At 45.2% G+C, this 24,288-nt stretch overlaps 1 protein-coding gene across 1 annotated transcript in view; it reads left to right on the top strand.

Annotated features, from left to right (window-relative positions):
• LOC144762658 (uncharacterized) overlaps nt 1-24,288 on the top strand; it is a 1,356,333-nt gene that overhangs the window by 718,370 nt on the left and 613,675 nt on the right. The window contains exon 22 of the mRNA XM_078647891.1: nt 10,916-10,963. Coding sequence (XP_078504017.1) covers nt 10,916-10,963 — 48 coding nt within the window. The remainder of the gene's footprint in view (nt 1-10,915; nt 10,964-24,288) is intronic.

The raw sequence follows: 24,288 nt of genomic DNA on the forward strand, positions 1-24,288 counted from the left end.
AGCAGCAATTCAGGTGAAAGGGTTGTGCAAGGGGAACCAGTTAAGGGCAGCTAATGGGCGTAGCTTGTCGGATAAGTCCGGCAGAAATACTTTTGATAACGCATTAGGTCGAGCCGTATTGATTATCTCTTCGTTTATTTAAAACTCTGGTCCCATTTAGTAGATATGGAAGTGATAGAACGAATAGAGAGTGATCACTACCCGCTTACCTCCGTTTTTAACTTGACCATGTCAGTGGGTACATTACCCCTACAGGGGACTTTAGCACCTGACCACGTTATATCCAACGATATGCGCCATCTAAAATGGTGCAGAATCATTGAGATCCCGGAAATTGTAGCTGCGATTCACAAGGAGGTAGCTAACGCATTAGTAGAGCTGGGATCTGTCTCATTTAGCCTGGACAACAAACATTATGTGTCTGATGTCCATACAAAACTTTTTGAAGGTCTAAAAACTTACTTTTGCAGACCAAACACAAAGAAGAAAATAAAGGGAACTAATCAAGAGGGATGGTACAACCAAGCCTGTCGGAACTCTCGGGCCAACCTAGGCAGAGCACTCAAGCTTGGAGATGTACCATCGGTTAGGTCTGTAAATGTAAATGTACAGGAATTTATATAGCGCAAATCACCAAGCGGTTTCTAAGCGCTTGCTTAGGGAACCCGTCCTGGTATTTCCCTGAGAGATAACCCCAGCAGGGTATCCGCAAGGTGAAAGCCAGGCATCCCGCCGCGAGGGGCCGTTGTGGAGATTAAGCAAGCTATTGCCCAGAGTCGCAGAGTGTGAACCCGTGAATCGAGTAGGCACCGGAGCGAGAATTGTCGAGTCCATGGACATTTTAGGACTCAAGACCCCGCCGAGCCGGGAATTGAACCCTGGTCCCGGGCTGACCTCTGCTTCCAGGTCTGCCTCCTCTAACCAGTGAGCCACACTTCTCCACTGGTCTGCCTGTGCCCAATAAAAGAAAGTGATGATAGAGGCAAAGAAAATTTGGGACGAAGAAATGTGGAAGGAGCTTAAAGAAGCTAGTGCAGCGAGGAACCCCAAACTATTTTGGGATGTTGCTAAATGGGACAAGGGAGGTCACCCGGATCGCCCCCAGAACAATGTGGCCCGAAATGATTGGGTCGACTACTTTAAGCCACAGTAGGTTAGAAGTGATGACGTAGTGGCCGCTGACATGCCCCCAACATACACTATAGCGTGTAGATCTTTACTCCAGGAGATGTAGATAGGGCATTAGATGCAGTGATTGAGGGTAGAGCGCCGGGTATGGATGGCATCCCGGCAGACGTCTTTAAAAACTTACATCCAAATGTGGCGTCTTTACATTGCGTGCATTGCTAATGCAATTGCCAAAGGGGCGGATATTCCACCCTCTTGGAAGGGGGTAGAGATTGTCCCAGTTTATAAAAAGGGCGACAAGTCCCTAGCTGCTAATTATAGTCCAATCAGTCTAATAGATTCTATGCAGAAGGTGATGGGCAGACTGGTTTTAGAAAAGATTCAGACTTGGATTGTGCTCCATGATATTTTAAGTCCTGTACAAGCAGGGTTCCGGTCTAGAACCAGCACAATAGACCAAGTATTTCGTTTTATCAATCTGTATTGGAGGACGGTGGTTATAGGTAGAGGTGCCCGCTACGCGGTATTTGTCGACTTAAGTGCAGCTTTCGATTTAGTACTGCGAGGGAAACTTTGGCAAGTCTTGAGGGAAATGGGGATGGCTCCAGAACTGCGGTCCCTAATCATCCGTTTACATGAGGGGAACTTTGCTCGGGTCCGGTGGGGGGCATGGGCGAAGTGACAGAAGACTTCCCTGTTGGCAGAGGTGTGAGACAGGGTTGCGTTTTGGCGCCTACCCTGTTTTCGCTCTTTGTCAACGGGGTGGCAGACTTCCTCGCTCTGTCTCCCACGGATGCCCCGAGGCTGGCAGGAACACTCATCCCAATCCTCATGTTTGCAGATGATACCCTAATTATCTCCAAGACGCCTAGTGGCTTGCAAAGAGCCCTCCGGCTCTTCGAAGAATTTTGTAAATTGCGTGGTTTGGAGGTGAACACCTCAAAAACAAAGTTCATGTCCTTTAACGTGCATAAGTCGTTCAAGGGTAATGTACTTATGGATAATATGCCCCTGGAACAGGTCACATCCTTTACATACTTGGGTGTCACGTTATAGAGTGATATACGATGGAACTGCCAATTAGACCGGGCAGTTTTGTCGCATAAACAACAAGCTGGAATTCTTTTAACCAAGTTCAAAACCTCGCTCACAAAACCCATCAGTCCAGTTCTGGATATTTATGGGACGAAAGTTTTGAGCTCTTGTCTCTATGGAGTGGAGCTGTGGGGGTTTGAGAATTTAAAGGGTTTGATCACATTGGAGAATGCGTTTTTACGCAAAATAACAAGCCTCCCCCAAAGCACTCCCCTAAGACCACTATTACTTGACCTTGGTAAGAAGCCTGTGGAACATCTTGTAAAACTGCACCCCCGAACTTACTCATTACTCTAGCGGTCTTATGGACGTTATAAGAGCTGATTCGTCCCACAAGATAAAATGGTTAAACGAAATCAGATTCCTCTTGAGGAACCTTGGTTTATCTGAACTTTGGACCAATCCATCTAATGCAACAATCGAAGGACAAGTTGAAGGAACGCTATTGGGAAATTGTATTTACAGCAGAAACCTCCAGAGGCCTCTCAACCCATCTTACAGGCCGCTTTCTCGAGCTTAAGTCTCGACCAATTTTCAAAAGATATTGGGATACGATCGAGAAAGTAAATGACCGTAAATTGTATTTTCAACTTAGAGTAGGGGCATTGCCAACCCGTGTATTCACTTGTAGATGGGGGGGGGTGCAAGCAATGACAAATGTCACAAGTGTACTGACCAATCAGAAACAGTGGGGCACATATTTTTCTTCTGCCCGCTGTACACTGTGCCACGTAAAATCTGGTTAAAGCCTATTTGTAGAGTGATGGGATTCAGAAGGCACACAATAGCTTTGAGAATATTGTGCTCTGATCCTGAACCTCCAATTTCCCTAGCTGTTGCAAAGTTCTTGGGGTGGGCTTGGCGAATCAGGTTGAGCACATTGCACCTAGGCTCTGATGAGTGAATACTACTTTTTTTTGTGTTTTCCTTCTTTTTTGCTTTAATTTCTCGGGGTATATGTCTGCATAATGCTCTGGTCATCCATCTGCGCTACTTGTCACTTTTGGTCTATAAATTGTGTAATATTTTACGGGCCGACGAATGAATCAATTGGTTACAATTTTATACTCAGAGTTTTTAATATGTGTGTGATTATTTATTCGATGGTTAAAGAATGGTTTAATTGTATTTTTAACATTTTTTAGTTAATTTATAAATTGTTTGACTGTATTGTAATATGTGCTTTTATGACAACACTGTCGAATAAAGCTTTGTGAAACGAATAACAGACCGTGGGTATATGGTGTACAACTTTAAGCCAACAAAAAGATACAGTATGAAGTGGAGGTAAACCGGCAACATGTTTGGGTCAGACCACCCTAAGGGTAGCTTGTCTAACAGTGCAGGAATCACAAAGGCTTGGGACGAGGCAGGTAACACATTCCTGGAGTAGGAGATCCCAGATCACATGATTGTTGAAATAAAAGCTGGGTTGGGTCTGCCCAGCAGTAACTAGAGAATGGGGGCATGACAGCAGTGCTGATGATTATGAGTGAAAGGATGCACAACAGAGGACTAGAGTGTACAAGTATGTTTTATTAGTATGCCTAATCATACAACTATTACCAAAATAGGATTGCACTCTGCATTCCTTTCTTGAGATATATTTTATATAATGACGAGAGTCCCCCTGATTGTGCAGGGTCCGCATACTGAACTACCTTGTAATGTACATGACACAAAACACACTGCAAACTGAAATTTACCCATTCTACATCCCCACCTTCTTTGGCACTTATTTCACGACACCCTTAGCACTTGAGAAGACAGGATAGCGCTTCATGATTGTGCAACAGGTGGTAAAAACAGTATACATGACAAAGCAAACTGATTTGACTCTACAACTGAATGGATGATGGCTTGACACCAACAGGTATATGACCTTGTATCCTGCAAGGGAAACAGCCATAACATTGCCATATTTTTTTTCGATTTCAACAGCTTTATTCGACAATTTACATTGCATGCATTACAATGCATGCTTTTACAACACAGTTGTTACAACAACCGAGTTGTTACAACGACTTGCTGTAGGGGGCGCTTTTGGAGTTGGATTTACAATCCTGCACCTTCCCTGCTGTTGCGCAAACTGGGGTAGGAATAGTAAATTATACTATTTCTAAGTCCAGCTCACCCCCTAAAGCAAGTCATTGAAACAACTTGCGATATAATGGCTCGCATTATAACGCATGCGAAGTAACAGTATATTATCGTCCTGCAAACATGCAGAGATTGTTCTTTGGCTCCAATCTATGTAGGATTTGCAAAAGGTTACTGAATGAGCAAATCTAACTTGAAAGCTAAGGCAGAGCTGGGGAATAAGCAGGATGAGATGCGTCAGATGTCAACATATGTTTTCCAAGAATGTTGTGGTTCATTATTTATTAGATTATTTATTAGAATGCACAGCTTTTGTAAATCTTCGTTACAGAGTTCAAACAAATTTCAGCCCTGACCGGGCCAGTCAATTTTTCTGCCCTCCCCTTCCAAACAGAAACAGTAAGTGTCAGCCAGGTCAATCCAAATTGACTAATAGTTTCATGTTATTTACATAAGAGTGCTGTCATTACATTGTATTTATGCACATGAAAACATGTTCATTCACCCTATAGAAAGCTTAATTTATATGGCACTGGCATTTCAGTCAACTCTAGGGAATAACATGACATACATGCATGCTTTGTGCTCTTTGCACCTTTATTCTTAAGCAACATAAACACATTCTTGTATTACACAAGAGAGTCCCCAATACCTAAAAAAAATTAAAAACCCGTTGATCCCCAAAAATTCTCTTAACGACAGGAAGCATTAATGTGGCAGTCATTGTGTAATACTTCAATTCTGGGGCCTTTCCTGTAGCATGTTAAAAGGTTAGAATGCAATCACAAAACATGTGCTAAGTAGTTACAAAGTGTCTATTAGTGATGTAGCATTCAATCTGATAGAGACATATAGCCGCAGATTCTTTATATTAGAATCCTCCGCAGGCACCAGACTGAATACAGAATTTTTTCTGCTTAGGTAGAGGGCAACCAGCGACTCTGCAGCTATGTTGTGTCCCAGATATGATGTTAAAAGAATCCATTTAAGCCCACCCCGATGCGCTGACATCAGTTCCTTCTCTTCAATGATAACACACGGATCCGCACAGCAGTTCCTTCTACAGTTCTTGGTCTACTTGAATTCTTTTCATTGACTAAGCAGTGTGCCTTATTCCCTCTTCTTCAATGTCCTTGACGTTCAAGCCTTGTACAAATGTCTACCATGGATCCTCACCTGGCTTTCATGCAGTGTCTTCGTGAGCACTACAACTCTGACCGAAAGCGCGCTGAGAACTTCACATAAAGGACCTTGCAGCACAAATGTCACAGTCTTTGTGGTCTTCTCATCATTCTCGGCCCCCTATGCATTACAGGGCCCGAAAGGGTGTCTGTTCTAGGAGCCGTTTCCATGGGTGTAATTTTCCTTTGACATCCGGAGGTATTTCTCTGAGCCGGCAGTCGAAGTTGTGGTGCCTCCTGCCTTCATCGCCTACCGCTACTCCCCACTCTTCTATTGTAGTGCCGAGACAAGAGACTGCCCGGCATCTCCCCACCTATCTTGGGGCCAGGGCGTCTTTGACCCAGATGAGAAAATAATCTCAATCTCTTCTTTCTGTTCTTGGGTCTTCACCTCCATCTGGCCAATGAAAGAGCATGAGGTTGTATCTGTGACTCCCCTGGTGGGTTCTCCCTTGGTTTCAGGTTGGCCTCTTGTGTCTGACACGTCAGCAGGGCTAGTGCACTGCCTACTTTGGCTCCTGCTTCTGGTCTGCGAACTCCAATGTCAGTGTCAAGCTCTTGTTTACTGGCTTCAGTAGTGGTGCTGTTGAAGCCCATCGACATTTCTTCTGACATAAAGGCATCACTTTCTTGGCATCAACTGGCTTTGGCCACAGTGTCGGATGTGGGGCCTATGAGTTGAACGTTGCAGATTTTTCCCCTCTGATTTTTCCTTCTGAGGACCATGGCTGTGGAAGTATTACAGACGATGGGGTGTCCCCCCTTCCATTTCGAGCACAGTACCACCCACTATACAATTGAGGTGGTCCCTTGACTTGGGTAACAACAGTGGCATAGAATCTTTATCTGCCTCTTGACTCTTCCTGGGTTGGCTACCGAGGCATGCTTAAACTACTTTCAGTTGCCGAGGATTTACCCCTCCCTTTGATGACAATTGTTGTTCTACACCCTGCCCAATCTAATGTTGCACCTGTATCTCCTTATAGTGACTGCGTTTTCGATATCCTGTTGGGTGCTTGGACCAAACTTGAAACAGGGCTCCTTGTCGATCACTATAACTCTCACAGGCATCGCTCGGCTCTGAAAGATCACTCCTGTCTACTTAGCCATCCCACTACTAAAAGCTTTGTGGTACAGGATGTGTTAGCCACGCAAAATATTGATTTTCTTTCCCCTATCCCTCAGGAAATGTGAGTCTTGTGATAGGCGTATTTTCTCTTCTTCTAGCGCTGATTTGCAATCTCTGAACACGTTGTGTGCTTACCTGCTTCACCCACTCCTTGTGGGACTCTGTGGAGTGCCTCTTGCCCTCCCTTCCAGAAGAAGCCCGAAATGCCCGAAATGCTCTTGTTCCCCTGGTACAAGATGGGTAGTAAACTACCACACTTAGCATCTGCTGTGGTATGGATAATACCAATTCTGATGGTTGGGATATGGCATCTTCCATTTCTCTCTGACGGCGTGCACGGTTGGGTACTTCCAGGTTTTTGGAGGCTGTGCAAACTGCTTGATTGACATGCCTTTTTATGGCATCTCCCTTTTTGGTGTGCATGCCGACTCAGCTTTATGCCGGTTCAGAGACCATCATGGTGGTATGGAGTCTTACCTCTGTTGTTGTACTAGGATGGTCAGGGAAAGTTTGTTTCCTCTTGTTGTGACTCTTGTCCGCCTTGATAGGGTGAAGTACTCTCTCCCTTTCAGGTTTACACTTGATGTGGTGTTCCTGCTTTCTACAGGTACGTTTCTTCTCATTTTTGCTGACAGTGTCAGGTTTAGGTTCCAGTCATATGGAACATATCTTGATTTGCGTTTACCAAAATACTTACTCTGTGGTGGGTATTCTGTTTATGTTGTGCGGATGAACTATAGCCTTGTTCCCCATTTTTGGTGACCCTATTTTGCATACCTTAGTGGCATTTTGTGAGCTATCTATGCACTTAGTATACCTTATAAGTATTGTACCACAGGTAGGCCCACTCTTGGCCTGGTTTACTTAAGTTTCGGTCTTTGACCCTCTTCGCTGTGGACCTTCTTTTTGTTCTGTTTTACTCTGTGGGACACAGGGGTTTATCTCCTACTCATATTGTGTTACTATTGGTTCGGGCCTGGATTCCACGGCTCCACTGCCCTAATGCCTTTGTGGTATCAGCATCTTTTTGGTGTATTTTTCCGAATTGCACCTGGGCACTGCTTTCTTTTGTAGGCCATTTTCTTCTTTATGGGGCTCCGATAGCTGTTTATCTTCAGCAGTCTGGTGTTCTTGAATGTTTTCTTACCCTTTTGGTATTCTGCCTCCTACTTGGAGTACGGCCGCTGCTGTTGCCTTCTGCAGGGGGATTATACATGTCTGTCATTGCAGCGTGGGGTAGCTGTTGTGTCCTCTGTTCTCTCAGTTCTCCTCACCTGGGACACCAGTCTCCTTGATTGTTTGGATCCTTGTCTGGTATCCATCTTTCACAAGAGTCTGGGATTCCCATTCTTACCAGTATCTCCCCACCTCCACTCCTGCCTTTGTAGAATTTCTATGGGAGTGGTTTCATTTAATCCACTTCTTTGGTGGGAGTATTTCATTACTTTTTCTTGGGGCATATGCTATCTTTCCTCAAGTTTGCATGAAGCATTGGTCCATTTTTTTACCTGTTTCTCATGATTCCATAAGTTGGACAATGTGTGATTGTCATAATAAACTATCTGGTGCACTTAGTTCTGCTAGCCCTTCGTTATCCCTGGCGGTCTTCTTCTTCTCTTTCATGGTGGACTTTTCACACACTCTTTATTCTTTTCTTCTCCTGCTACTGCCTGCTGGCACCCTTCCTCAGTCGGTGGCTTTGGTTCTTGGACGGTTGCCCTTGTTTTCCTGAAGTAGGCAATGCCTTCCACTTCCTACTCTTATGAGGCACTGTGTTGTGGTTTCCAAGCTTTATCTTTCTGTCTCCATCTCAGTTAGAATAGTAACCTCTTTTTTACAATGGTAGGATGTAATTTCTCTGTCCTTCCATGGTTGCCTCTTTTCTTGGAGTGTCCCTCATTCCTCCACTTCTTGTCCTCCCGCTCACTGGCGGAGGACGTGGATTACCTTCCGAGAATTGGGTATACTTTTGCTGTACCCTGTATGACTTGTGTGTCTATGGGAATTTCTATGATTTTATATGCATATTTATCCTTGTATACATTTATCTTTGGATGTCTCAGCATGTTTATACCGATCTATTGCATGGATCTCTTGTAGATGTCTTTTACTTCAGGTATATATTTGTGTGTGTTTTGCACATATGGTCATTCTGGTCTTCTATACGGTGTGCTTCGCTGCATTTTACCTACACCTTTCTTGGTGGTCTGGTTCAACCTTCTTGTTTGAATTTGTCTGTTTCCTTCCTCCTCTTTAATGAGTGTCTCTGTTATATTGTTACAGAGGATGTCTTATATGCCTATCAAGAGTCTCAGTATAGGAGCAGTTTCTTTAACGGTTCTTGTTTTTCTAGTGACGCACTTCAGCATTCATCGTTCTCTCTTTTTCTGTTCTCCATTTTTCTATAATTGGAGGTCCCTCTTTTCCCAGGATAGTTTCCTTGATGATCACTGGGTGCTCTTATTCATTGTATGTGTTTGCTGTGGCTAAGCATGCTCTGTATGCTCCATCCATTAGTTTGAACCTGAACTCTCAAGACTATTAATCTTGGTACCTTTGCATCTCCCGATCATTGGTTGCATCTCTCTTTGGGGATGTCTCTTTTACTGTGTCTATGGCATGTTTCTCAAAGCATTGTAGCATCCTATTCCCTATGAGCTTCCCATGGTCCTTCTTGGAAATCAGACCTTCAGGGAGCATATTTGCTTCACCTATCATTTTTCAGATAGACTGGTCCCTTGTACCTTTTGGGCAGACATCTCCTATTTTGGGATCTTTGGTGAAGTCGGTTCGTAGCCTTTCCTCCATGGATGGAATTGCTTGGGTATCTGATTCTATGATAAGGAATCTGTAGCTAGATGTCTCTATTGTATGGACAAGTTACTTGCCTTCGGTAATGCCTTATCTGGTAGAGACAGGATCTAGCCCCATATTCCTTATTGTTGCACCCATTCTTCCCACACTGCGAACTGAGGGCCCTGTGGTCTCCTAGATCCCCTCTTTGCATTCTATGCATTCTTTCAATCTGTACTTGATGATGCAAGAGTTTTCGAATTTTTGGCACACTGTTTCGTGAGACTGTTTCTCTAGGTGGCTCTGCGTTGTTGACACAGAACTGGTGACAAAGAAACTGACGTTAACCAGTCAGGGGAGGGATTATGTAGCCCCCTTTGATATCACATTCAGGAGACAGCATTGCTGCGGAGTTGCTTAGCACCCTCTCCCGGGGCACAGAGGTACTGCTGAAAAAACATACTGATCCAGTCTGGCACCAGGGGAAGATTCTAAGATAAGGAATCTGAGGCTAGATGCTGTCTCTACCAGATAAGGCATTACAGAAGGTAAGTAACTAGCCCACCAGTCCTGTCAGCCTAAAGCACTTTGCATTATGGGACTTGTAGTGTCACTTTTCTCATGGTCATACTGGGCTAATGCTGGCTGGTTAGGCAAGCTTGAATAAAAGCTCTCTACTAGACGTTCACCTGCAGGTATTGGGGGCCACGTTAGCATTTGCAAATGGTGCGAATCGCTAAATTCTGCCGTTTGTCAATGTGAATTAGCCTTTCAAGATGTATGAAAGGCTTTGGAAGTGGATTTCAGGTAATTGCACTTTTTTGTGATTACCTAAAATTGCGATTACAAATAGGGAATAAGAGTTTGCAATTGTCTAAGTACGTGGACCAAACATTTTCAAAATGCTAACTTTGCATTTAGGAAATGCTTTTACCATCGACTCCAAGTCAATGGTAACCAGGCGCAATTTTTGAAAATGCACAAAAAATTAATTTTTCTAAGTGCCATTTAATGCGCACATGGCCCTAGGGCATGTGCGCTCTTCAGATGTGCACAGTTGGTTTTTTGTGGGGGGTGCTTCAGTGGGGCCATAGGCCCCCTGGCACCCTTGGTTTTACATTACCAAAATGCGATTACCAATTAGATAAACACAAATTACAGCTAATGCAGAACCATTTGCACCAATGGGCCTTTAGCCAAATAGGAACGAGTTGGAGTTGTATCATCTAATAGCGATTACCTAGTTACCGAATTGCTATTTGGTAATTTTAAGAAATTGCTATTTTTTTTATTCCTTACATGCATCACATTTTGCGATTCAGTAAAAATCACTATTTGGGAATCACAAAATGCTATTTTGATACATGTGGCCCCAAATACTCTTGTTAACAGTGTACCTTATATTTGCTGCTAAGTGTATTCGATCAGTATAATCCGTTTGTGTGTTGCTCTCTGATTGACCAAATATTTGTTTCTTTTCAAATTACAGAACCAGTTGTGGAAAAACAGAAAAAAGATGTCCCTCAAGCTAAGACAGGTAATAGTTGCACACCTACAACGGTAAAGGTGACAGGGTTTCACCTTGCTTGTAAATCTTGTAAGCCAGATGGTTGAATAACCCAAGCAAGTTAAATATTTTTTTACTTTACCTGTATAATGTTTAGATGTAGATCAGGATTTTGAAACAAAATTATTATCATGTCTAATCACAAAATATGAAAGTTCTCTGACATTAGTTCGTAATTATTCATAATCCTCATTATTAATAGGAATATTAATAGGAATTAGCAGTATTGTATATATTTGTACTCATATAGTGCAACTCTAGCTCGAAAGCAACACAGTGCTGTGTTTTATAAGCAATGTTTTTGGGAGGTGATGGTAAGTTCATCTACATCAAAGGCTTTACTAAGAATGTCGGTGCAGGACAGTGTTAATTGCACACCCACAGAGTTAACAATTCTGGGGGTTCTATTACCTCCAAGGATGCAGAAATAACAGAGTTTCTTAGTTGAACCCTGAAAATCTCCCCAGTAATGAGGAATCATAGGGGAATTCTCAAGCCTGATTTCCCCCAGTAATTCCTCATTCTCGCCTTCAGTTTCCGTAAAACATTTTGACTGCTTGCAGCAACTTAAATCTCTGTGAGAAACATGAGATGTCCATAATGACTTTGTAGATCTCACATGTCCAGAATATATTGGTTAGCAGGGTTACCAGCCCCACGAAGATTCCAATGTCTCTCATAATGCCTCTCATAATGTGAGCTGAAGTAGGGCAAAGAGTTAGTTTAAAATTCAACATTTTTAGGCAAAGGGAGGCGAGGACCACATTTAGAGTATGATGACTAGCCAGCCAATAATAGAGATCGATTCACCAAAACGTCAGGTGTAGCAAACGTTGCATCACATGCCATGTGACCCCTGCCTGATATCACAGAAAGTGACATTACACAAACGTTGACCTGGTGACTGTAGTAAAGTGGGTTTCTGTTGCAGTAACCCCCCCACTTTTTGCCTGATAACTGATGCACTTTTCCTTGGTGTGCCCTGGGTCCCTGCCAATCAGGTGCCCATGGCATGTGTTCTTTCCCCAAAAAGTAACCCAATTGGCATCTCTGGCCACATGTCAGCCTCTGGTAAATGGTACCCTAGGTCAATCGTGCATACTTCGTTTCATCAGAGGTGCAGAGAAATAGAGAGATGGGCATTTTCAATAAAAGGATTTATTGAACAGTCTTCTTTCTCATGCAAGTAAAGTGAACTGCTACAATCGTAATGCAGGCTGCAAAGTATAATGCGTACAGCGAGAATAGAATTATAAAATATTACTGTAAAAGCATTGTATGGTTTCTAAACCATATATAAATACGTACATAAATAACGAAGGCTAAAAGTACTCAACTGGTGCTTCTAAAATACGCCTACCCTAATGTACCTAACCTAAGTCTAGTACGAGGGAAGAAGTAAGTGTGGTAAGGTTTAGTTTTCTTTGCCAAGAATCTATTCAAGATTTCTCTTAGGGTCTAATCAGTTCCATACCTTAGTTTAGAATGAAGGAGGTCTGGTATCTCTGTCTCTGGACTCGATTTCCCAACACCCCGCAAAAGGAGCTTGGAAACACTAGAGCTGGATTCTCAGCGAGAGAAAGGACAGCTTCTCGATCAGTGCATCTGCTGGAGGATCGGCTTCCTTCGGCACTTGCTGTAGCGAGCTGCGTCAGACAAGTAGATAGTCAAACTGCTCCGAACCACCGTGTCTTTGCTAGAGCGAGTGAAGGCATATAAATACCTTGAAGGTGCCTAGTTTGACGTAAAGTTGGGCATTATAACATCAGTAACATAATAACATCAGTAAAGTACCCCAAGGGAATGGTAGTTCTTTGTAAACTCCATGAGTTCTTGGACAAATCAATATTCAAGCAAGGGGATGTCCTGACTGCTTAAGCCGATTTTCCAAGAATCGTTGTGATGTTTTGGTACGGGTGGAAGTAGCCATGCCTGTATTTGGACTGCATGGACTATGTCTAAATATGTGTATGATTTCTATGCCTATATTAGGGCAATGTGAATTGTACCTATATAAGGGCATGAATCGGGAACTTTCGCTCGGATCCTAAAACACCATACAAAACCAAATGAATACTAGTAATAAAGGGTTATGGTCAGAGTGTTACCACAAGACTCGTTAATGCAATTGCGCGGTGAAGAGAAATGTATTGAGACGACCTGCTAGATCTTTTATACCTGAGTGATAGCAGTAGACTTGGCTGGCGGGGTTATGGACTTTCCAGTGATCTGTGAGGCCCTACCCAGCAGTCCTATTGCAAAAGAAATGGGTTGATTTAGTGATTGAGGAGGAATGCAAGGGGGCATGTGATGGTTCTCAGTGAATATCAGCAACACAGTAAAATCCCCCTCATTAGTAGAGGAAATTGTAGCACTGAAGTAATGTGTGGCGCAAGATCCATCAGAAAAGCCAGTGGTTCAATGTTAGGAGAGTAAACATTATTAAGGGTTTTATCCCTACCACCTAGCCAGCCACCCCACCACTAAGTAGTGCCATCCTGGTGAATAATTTGAAGTTGCCGTAAAAATGTTATCCCTGCCCATATCCAAATTAGTACTCCCCTGGCAAAAGCTAAATAGGCAGTGGCATAGATTCCCCCCTCCTATTGATTCTGCAATGCCAGCCCCTCTGCCCCATCAATAGAGGAGGCACCATTTTTCCTCTCCTCCGTTATGTTGCCCACCAGTTCAGTCGGAGCCAATGCTTTGCACAAAAGACCTCGGACAGCCTCACCACACAGCTCCGGACCATCACCTCACTTCGGAAATTCTAAAGAGCCCCCAAGACCTGGCTGTTTGATTGAGCCTTTGCGGGACCTGTAAGCACCTGGATACCCTATCAGATGATTAGTAGCACTTTACAAATCCTGATTGATTGATTGAAAGCTTGTTCCCTGCCAGCCCGGGCTTGATGTTTGATGTTGCAAGGGTCAAAGATCTTTGCGGCTCCTTGGATGAGTGTATTTGCACCCACTGGCTGAAGGGGTGTCCAGTGATCGCTCTGAACGGTTTTGAGAATCTCAAGTGCTGATCCAGTTCCAGGCCACAGAGGGGTAATAAAAAAAGACTAATTTACCATCAGACTGTACCCATAGTCTGGCCGGAAACAACAGGGCATATGGAATGGACAGGTTACAAAGTCTTTTTCTTTACTGCAGTGAAAGAGGCTCTGAGATTTTGCACAGCTGTTAGGTAATCAAGGAAATCAATACCCACAAGTTTCCCACCAGAAAGAGGCCAAATACAATAACAGAGTTCAAATTGTGCGCACTCCGATGGTCATCCCTCAATAGGCTTAGATGCACCACGTTTATTTTCCAGTGCCTCCCTCATGGAGCTTATGGGATCCATGATAGCACCCAGCTTGTCTCCAGAATCAGAGCCCTGGCTAATAGTTGTGGGTGAGGCAGGAGGGGCTGATGTTGCACACCCAGCAGGAGGGAGCACAGTCGTCACTGGGTTTGTGTGTGCACCCCATTGTGCCAGAGGGTGAGAGATGAGAAGCAAAATAGGAAGATGGGCAAACAGCCTACACCAATAAGCTGTTTTAACACAATAAAGGTGATAAGAGGGATGGAACTTTTGAATGCCCTAGTGCTAAGTGAAGAGTACCTGGTGTTCAAGTGGGGCCCAGCATAAAGTATCATAGAAAGGCCCGAAGGAATAGGAACGGTCCGTAAAACTGCTCTTCACAGCATCGTGGATAGTCCCACCGCCCAAAATCTGAACATGGGTGTGGTTTATATAATTCCTGGGGGGAAAACAATTACCACCAATTCTTGAGAAGAGTTTCCAAATGTTGTGCCTGAATATCTCGCCACTTCCAGGAATTGCACTGCTGGACTGCATCCACATCTGGGATTGTATTGGCGGTGGAATGCTTGCTGCAGAGTGATAACTCCATGATATAGACTATGTTGATTTGACCTTAATGGAGTGTCATGCCTGGGAATGATCATTATATAATACATGGGATTTTGTAATCCCTATATAAACACATGTTTTCTAATATCTTTATAATTGGTGAATTGTGATGCACCTAGTCACTTTGTTCCACTATGAGGGTATGGAATTCCGGTGTGGCTTGCTATATCCTTATATTGTATGGTAGGGGGTCATTTATCCCTGTATATTCCTGGAACTTTATTTTTTACAAGTGTAGCTAACAACTGGATTGTTTGCAAGTCACTGACTCCTCAAAAAGACATAGACAGAGAATTCTATTTTTTGACAATGCAGTGATTTCAATTACACCCACCATAGTGTGGTTTTTTTCTTTGATACCAATGATATTGTTCCATAGAAATGTTATTTACATGATTATGTAATAAATGTATGTACTGTTTTGTTGTTTTTTTAAACCTATTTTTAGTATCATACGGTAGTGGTAAGCCAGTTACCTGTATGATTTTTAACTGTGTTTATTAAAATCATGATTAATTACATTTTAATTTTCCATGCATAATTTTTTTGTTGTCAATTTATATTACTTGTTTGCCCATCTTGGATGATTGCCTAGGGTTTTATTCACACAGTATTATCCCTGCCCTAGGAGTTCATTGACACCAGTGTTCAGGGGGTCCTTGTTTTGCTCAATCCGTGATTTCAATTACATCAATAGAAATTTAATTTACCTGTGTATTAACTAATTCATGTGAAAATAGATTTTTGTCCATTGAAAGCACATTATACCTTCCACCCGCCATGAAAAAGCAGGCTGAAAGTGACTTTGGGGGCCGCGAGCAGGGCCCTCTTTCCCCCTGGCCCTCTGCTATGGGGTCTAGGGGACACCTATGGTGCCCTCTAAACATCCCTGCACCTTGTGGCAGGCCACGCATGGTGCCTGCCACATAGTGCAGGAATGTTTTTAATGTGTTTATTTTCTATCAGGGCATGTGCCGCAATAGAAAATATACACATTGCGACAGCCATGAAGGTGATCGCATCATAATCTGGGCAGCCGGACCGCTGACTTCTAGTCAGGCCGTCCTGCTTCCACCACTGTCACAGCCAGACGATATTGCTGCCCTAATGCATCCGAGTTATAAAGACATTTGGGATTGCATCTTGGTCCAAGAATGCACAATTTTATCTTTATTTTTACAGTACTACGTGTTGGTTTCCTAAATAAAGACTTTCAACTAAAGTTATTAACAGACATATAGGTACAATAACAAAATTGAAAATGATTTGTATGAGCATTTGTAGTGGTGCCTGATATAGGATAGACATTTAGATCATCAAAGGGATCATTTAGATCCTGGTGAATGGCCTTCATCAGTCAAAATGACAGAAAATGACACAACAATTGTCCGTTATTCAGTTTCAACTAAAAAAACTTGTTAAGAACAGTTCACACCGGGCCAACAACCTTCTAGATTTGAATTTGGGGCATAGGTGTGACTGGTGCTTTCTGTAACGACAATTGTAAACCAAACTCATACAGTAATTTGGGCTGTGCAAAACAACCTAAGAAGGTGCACATATTTAATACTGTTCATGCGGGGCTAAATGGCAAACACGAATGGAGAGCTGGAAACTCCATCATGGCAAATTCATTAAGGGTTTACACCTTTCACTACTTAAGTTTCACGTGATAGCCTCTATCAAAGGCAACTTTACGCTCCAAGATATATGACTTAGTATAAGGTTTGCAACTAAGGGAAAAGTGGGAAGCCCAGATGGACTGTATGTAGAACTTTATAGTTCTATGCTGAGGACTCTGATGCCTAGCTTCTTAAAAGTTGTGAAGGATATGCTTTTGATTAGAGCTCCCAACTTGGGAAGAAGCAATATTAGAAACAATAAACAAACACACTCCCTTTCAGCTGTCATTCCTATCCATCCATCTCCCAACGTAATACTGATGCAAAGGAATTATCCTCTGGAAAGTTCTCCCTGATGCCCTGTACTCATTTCATCATATTTTCTAATGTAAAAGTAAATTCGACCCACTTCCTACTCTCGTTTATTCCTCAGAAATGTATTCCTTTTACTTCTTTCTAGCTCTTCTTGATGTTTAGTAAGCATGTCTTCAAAAATAACATAATTCTTTTGCTAACCCTCTGGTAAGTCCAATAACCTAATTTCCTCTTTAACTTCATCTGTTTTTTTTTGGAACACAGTCACATTTTCATCAGTTCTCACATAGGTTTGTTCTGTTTTATGTTCCCATTTTCTAGCATGATGTTCTGTAAGATCTTATACTATGGGCAAAACATTGATCCTAAATCCTCGCGGGATGCGTATAGTTTCTGAATAATTTTTGAGTGGCCCACCATTTATTTGATAAAATGATCAGTAGTTTTTCCACTTTAATAAAAAGCTCTTTCAAATATTTGTTTACCAGTGATTAGATATCTATTATCAATGATTTTTGACTAGGGATACTAAAAAAATCATTTGCAAGTTCCCCTCATTTTCTAACATGAGTAGTAATTCTCCTATGCAGTGCCACTCCCCTCCTGGTCTATAAGAAATTTCAGAATACAGAGGATTTTGGAGAGATAAAAGGTATTTGTAACGAATACTAGTAGCTGTGGAAGACTTGGTGCACCAGGGTTGACATTGCCCTTCTAAAAAACCCTATTGCCAAAAGATCAATAAAACACTTTATCAGTATATGTGACAAACTGGTGGAGAGTCAAAGAAACTCAATTACACTCTTAAATGATATACCAACTCAGGTCTAGCTGCCCAAAATAACACGGATAACCCCCTCCCTGAGGCGCCGTATGTAACACGTTCACTGGCAATCGAGGGTCTGTCCTGTCCCAAGTACACCCAGTGCAGGACAAGCAGGAGTTCCCTGGAATCTAATACTATTGATAAGGCGGGGGCTTCCGGTGTAGTTTTGATACTGTCCTGGAATGTTGCCGGGTTGGCCAACAAACTAGATTTCTCAGAGTGGGCGGAATTTATTGAGGAATATGACATATGTCTGTTCCAAGAAACGTGGGCTATAGAACAACAGTCCCGCACAGGGTACGCTTCCTTTGCGATCGCGGCAAAATGGGGTGGGAAGGGCCGACCGCCTGGTGGCTTGCTGATTTGGGTAGCTTCCCACTTAGGATGTAGGGCGAGAAATCTCGAAACTAACTCACCCGACCTTCAGTGTGTTGTCCTGGAGTGGGCATCTGGTGCGACTGCAGCTTTAATAAATCTATACTCTAGACCGGTTGGGTCAACAGGCACTTCAGGGACAATTGAAGAGTTGGCTTTGTTCCTCGATTCTGCTACCCTCTGTCCATCACTTATAGTTGGCGGGGACTTTAACATTCAGTACGAGCCACTCCCGGATTATTTGGAAGGGGTAATTAGCGAAGAGGACGATCTGTGGGAGATACCCATTTTGCTGGGCCCACCAGTAAAATCATGGTCACCCCTAGCCACCCAAATAACATCTCTTACTCTATCCCATTCATTGAGGGCGTGCAACAGGCGGCTTAAAGGAGATATCCCACCCCACCCCACTTTTAATAGATCAGGGCACGAGTCACGGATAGATTACATCCTGGTCACAACGAACGATTGGGCCAAAGTGAGGGACTTTACGATAGTCACAAGGACTGATAGTGACCATAACGCATTGTCACTGAGGTTCGCTGTCCAAGGAACGCTTATGGGTATCACAGATGAAAATTTAGCATTCCCTGTTGATCTAGTTGCTACTAGCAATAGACGTAGGATTAGATGGCCAAGACTAGTGGAGAACCCCAAAAATATCCAGAGGCTATATGCGTCTGTTGTCCCTGTCCTTGAAAAAGTTGGGGATCTCATCCCTCAGTTATTCTTCCCTGATAATCTCTCCATGCTCGGGGATACTCACTCTGAGCTTTGTTCTAACCTGGTGGAGGTACTGAACCCTGTGGCCAGGACAAAAAAGGCCAAGGGGAGAAGAGCCACGTGGTTCAGTGCTCCCTGCAGGAGAGCAAAGGCCGACCTACTGGAGTCTCTCAAAACCCGGGAGACCCCTAGTAAGATTAGGGAAAAGCGGCTGGCCTATAAGTCTACCCTCCGCAATGCCAAAATAGAATGGGACCATGACAACTGGTCTGAAATGTCGGCTGCCCTTGCACTTCGAGATGCCCAGAAATTCTGGCATATCGTTAGGCACGGCTCAGCTGAACCTATAGCGGCAGTAGACGCAAATATTGCTCCTGCTGTGTGGGAGGATCACTTTAAAACCTTGTACAGCGCGCCCCATCTAGATCAATTGGGGAACCTTCCTGAACCAGTAATGGCCGAACCCCCTGAAAGCACATCTCCGATGGATGGGTTTACTTTGGAAGAAATTATTGTGGCAATCTTGGGCCTTGCCGTTGGAAAGGCGCCAGGCCTGGACAAGCTCCCGGGCGACCTCTACAGGCACGAAATTAAGATCTGGGCCCCATATTTGAGGGTGCTGTTCAATGCAATTTTGAACGGCATGGCGGTCCCCCCAACTTGGCTGGGGGCTGAGATAGTCCCTATATTTAAGAGGGGCTCGCCTCTGCTCCCAGCCAATTACAGGCCAATAAGCCTGATAGACGTCTCCCAGAAGCTCTTCACCAGGTTACTTCTGGATCGTTTGTCGGAATGGATGTTGGAATATGATATTCTGAGTCCGTTCCAGGCAGGGTTCAGAAGGAAGGTCTCCACCACAAACCAGGTCTTCCGGCTCGCCCTCATCTTTTGGAAAACGGTACAGTTGGAGGGTGGCAGCCTCTACACTGTATTCGTGGACCTGAGAGCGGCATTCGACCTGGTTCCTCTTGGAAAGCTCTGGGAGGTGCTGGCTAAATTGGGGGTCCCTAAGGGCTTGTTGGAGATGATTATTCGTCTCCATACTGCCAACTTTGCTCAGGTGAGGTGTGGCAAGGAGGGGGCACTGTCGAACCGGTTCCCCGTTGACAGGGGGTAAGGCAGGGTTGCGTGCTCGCACCAACCCTGTTTTGCCTCTACGTCAACGGGGTAATCTCCCACCTGAATGGGGTTGTCAATTCTGACGCTCCCAAGTTGGCAGGCAGCAGGGTGCCGGCGATTATGTTCGCTGACAACACCCTGCTGCTTTCAAAGTCCCCAATGGGGATCCAGCGAGTTTTAAATGGCTTTGTGGAGTTCTGTGGGGAACACGGTTTAGAAATCAACACCTTAAAAACTAAATATATGGTTTTTAACCCCCCACCTAAACTACGATCTAGCCCCAGCATCGGGCAAAGTAGACTTGAAAGGTTGTGAACCTTTGAGTATCTTGGAGTTATGTTAAATGAAAATATGTCCTGGAGTACACACCAAGAGAAAGCACTACTTAAATTGGTCCAGTACTCGGGAGGGGTCATGAAGCTTATGGGAAATAACAGGTCATCAATCAAACCCGTTGGCCCACCCCTTCAGATTTATAGGGCACAGGCAAGGGGGGCTGCCATGTATGGCTGTGAGCTCTGGGGTCATGTAGCTTCTCCAGACCTGGTTAGAGAGGAGAACAAGTTCATTAGGCGGGTGGTAGCACTCCCGCCCAGCACGTCCCTTGTTCCGCTAAGGTTAGATCTGGGGCTGCGACCCCTTGGTGAAGAACTGGCACTGCGCCCCTTGGTCTATTGGCGTAGGTTGTGGGCAGTCCCAGAACTGATTAGCTATAGGCAGGGGCTTCAGGAGGTCCTTGCCATGCCGAATGCAGGGAAAATTAAATGGCTTAAATATATTAAAACTGAGTTGGAGGGTCTAGGCCTATCGACACTCTGGTCTGATCCTTCATCCGCTTGTCCTTTAATACCCAAAAAGAGACTGGCAAAGGTTTACTACGACAGTAAAATAGAGGCACTCTGTCGCCGGCAAAACCTTGGGACACTGACAGAGTCATTTTTACGCATCAAGGATATTTACAGCTTTGAACCAGCCCTGGACAAATTATATCCTGCCTTACTTAGGAAACTCTATTCGCAATGGAGGCATGGGTCCCTTCCACTTCGAGTTCTAACTAGTAAGTGGAGCGAATCAGCAGTCAGCTTATGCCCGGCTTGCAGAGTGGCTAATGAATCTGAGCTCCACATTATTTTTTTCTGTCCGGCCTACAAAGCGATCCGCAAGAAATGGATCGTCCCTATATGTAGGAATCTGGGGTTTGCAGAGTGTCTGGCCGCGTTTAGAGTCCTGAAAACAGACTTGTCGGATCACATTGTCTTTGCAGTGGCTAAATATCTAGGTGCAATGTGGTTTCTGAGAAGTCAGTGCCTCAAAGCTGGTCATTGATTTTTACGCAGTAAAATGTGATACCCTGTATTATTGAAAATTCCTATGGTCTTTGACGTATTTTGAAATCTTTTAATCTTTTATTGTTTTTATAAATATGAAATGGACAACCATGTTTAAATGAATTGTGTTTTAAACATAATTGTACATGTATTTTTTATGTATCTTTTATGGTACTAAATGTACCGAAATAAAGATTTTTTGACTTGATATACCAATCAAATCTATTAATGTAACATACTTTAAAATTTATTTCAAGCATCACTGTAGTCATTATAACATTAATTTCATGTTTAAGCCATTTTTGTATAACAATTTCATGTCTATAGACAATGAGGTCACTTTTGGTTCATTTGTTCTCATAATATTTCACCTCCTGTGATAATATTACAATATAGTTGAAGCAATACAGCCAGAATGGCATACTTATTGAAAGTTTACTTCACCTTTAAAGGTCTACAGTAGAACAGATACCCACAGAAGAAATAGAAAAGAATAAAGGATCAAGCTTTCAATTGAACACTGTCAAATCGAGCTCCTCTTCCATTGTACGATAATGCAATTTTCTGGTTGTTCCTTAAAATATCTTCTAACTGAGCCCCACAAACGTGGTGATTGAAGAAGTTGGTACAGTGAGTGACTGAATTTCCTCTCTAATGTGTGTCACTACTGTTCCATAACGATTTTCGTAGCCCATCTTCTATATTCTAAAACCCAAATTTGTTGAATTCAATTCTAGATACATTTCCTTTGCTCACATTTGGCACATGCATTATAGTTGATGTTACATCTATCTCAGATTATTGACTTCATAAAAGATGCCTAAAGTAATTGTCCTCGCTCTAGGACGCTCCCGCGCCGCACGGCCACCAGCTGCTGCGTGTGCTACCCCCTTCCCCTGTGTGCCTCGCTGCCCGTCTGCCGCCTCGTAGCCACGCCCCCTCCTTCGAGCGGCGTGGCCCGGGATCGGCGCTCTTCTCCCTGTGCCCCTGGCGTTTTTTGTGCTTAATTTTGTAATTTGCCCCTGGTGTTCTTACTGTATTTACTGTTTATTTGTGTTGGTATCTGCCTTCTTTGCTGTTTGACCCGCTGTATTGCCTGTCTCTCCCTGCCTGCCGCCGCCCTCCGTCTTCCCTCCCCCGCTCCCCGCTTCCCGCCACCACCGCTGTCTCCGCCCCTTTTTACTTCTGTTCCCTCCCCGCTCCCGCCTCCCAGCTGCTCCGCCCACCCGCGCACTTGGCCATATATGGCGACCGTGCGACGCAGGTGAGTGTGTCCTAGCTCTAGGACGCTCCCGCGCCGCACGGCCACCAGCTGCTGCGTGTGCTACCCCCTTCCCCTGTGTGCCTCGCTGCCCGTCTGCCGCCTCGTAGCCACGCCCCCTCCTTCGAGCGGCGTGGCCCGGGATCGGCGCTCTTCTCCCTGTGCCCCTGGCGTTTTTTGTGCTTAATTTTGTAATTTACCCCTGGTGTTCTTACTGTATTTACTGTTTATTTGTGTTGGTATCTGCCTTCTTTGCTGTTTGACCCGCTGTATTGCCTGTCTCTCCCTGCCTGCCGCCGCCCTCCGTCTTCCCTCCCCGCTCCCCGCTTCCCGCCACCACCGCTGTCCCCGCCCCTTTTTACTTCTGTTCCCTCCCCGCTCCCGTCTCCCAGCTGCTCCGCCCACCCGCGCACTTGGCCATATATAGCGACCGTGCGACGCAGGTGAGTGTGTCCTAGCTCTAGGACGCTCCCGCGCCGCACGGCCACCATCTGCTGCGTGTGCTACCCCCTTCCCCTGTGTGCCTCGCTGCCCGTCTGCCGCCTCGTAGCCACGCCCCCTCCTTCGAGCGGCGTAGCCCGGGATCGGCGCTCTTCTCCCTGTGCCCCTGGCGTTTTTTGTGCTTAATTTTGTAATTTGCCCCTGGTGTTCTTACTGTATTTACTGTTTATTTGTGTTGGTATCTGCCTTCTTTGCTGTTTGACCCGCTGTATTGCCTGTCTCTCCCTGCCTGCCGCCACCCTCCGTCTTCCCTCCCCGCTCCCCGCTTCCCGCCACCACCGCTGTCCCCGCCCCTTTTTACTTCTGTTCCCTCCCCGCTCCCGCCTCCCAGCTGCTCCGCCCACCCGCGCACTTGGCCATATATGGCGACCGTGCAACGCAGGTGAGTGTGTCCTAGCTCTAGGACACTCCCGCGCCGCACGGCCACCAGCTGCTGCGTGTGCTACCCCCTTCCCCTGTGTGCCTCGCTGCCCGTCTGCCGCCTCGTAGCCACGCCCCCTCCTTCGAGCGGCGTGGCCCGGGATCGGCGCTCTTCTCCCTGTGCCCCTGGCGTTTTTTGTGCTTAATTTTGTAATTTGCCCCTGGTGTTCTTACTGTATTTACTGTTTATTTGTGTTGGTATCTGCCTTCTTTGCTGTTTGACCCGCTGTATTGCCTGTCTCTCCCTGCCTGCCGCCGCCCTCCGTCTTCCCTCCCCGCTCCCCGCTTCCCGCCACCACCGCTGTCCCCGCCCCTTTTTACTTCTGTTCCCTCCCCGCTCCCGCCTCCCAGCTGCTCCGCCCACCCGCGCACTTCGCCATATATGGCGACCGTGCGAACGCGCAGCGTTGACGCGCAGCGGGTGCGCCGATTGTGCGCCGAAGGCGCGCCAAAGGTAAGCCCGTCTGCGCCCGTCCGCGACCGGATCGCGACCAGCGCCAGGACCCCTGGCCCCCACCGACGGAAGACGACCCGACGAACCTACAACGCCGCCGATCTCATCGCACTCAACACCGGCCGCACCCCAGGATGTCATCAAGCTGCACCGAAGCACACCCACGGACCCTTCAGCTGCCACGCCTGCGAGTTCACCTGCATCCGGACTCACCCTGCACCAGCACTCGCCAAGCCAAACATCAGCAGCAACCACCTCAAGTGCTTCCTGCTCAACACCCGCTCCGTCCACAGGCACACCGTAGAACTCTGGAACCTCCTCGACACCACCGCCCCTGACGTTGCCTTCCTCACCGAGACCTGGATGAACGCCTCCTCAGCCCCAGACATCGCCATCGCCATCCCAGAGGGCTACAAGATCATCCGGA

The sequence above is a fragment of the Lissotriton helveticus genome, chromosome 6, assembly GCF_964261635.1.
Source record: "Lissotriton helveticus chromosome 6, aLisHel1.1, whole genome shotgun sequence".
NCBI lineage: Eukaryota > Metazoa > Chordata > Amphibia > Caudata > Salamandridae > Lissotriton > Lissotriton helveticus.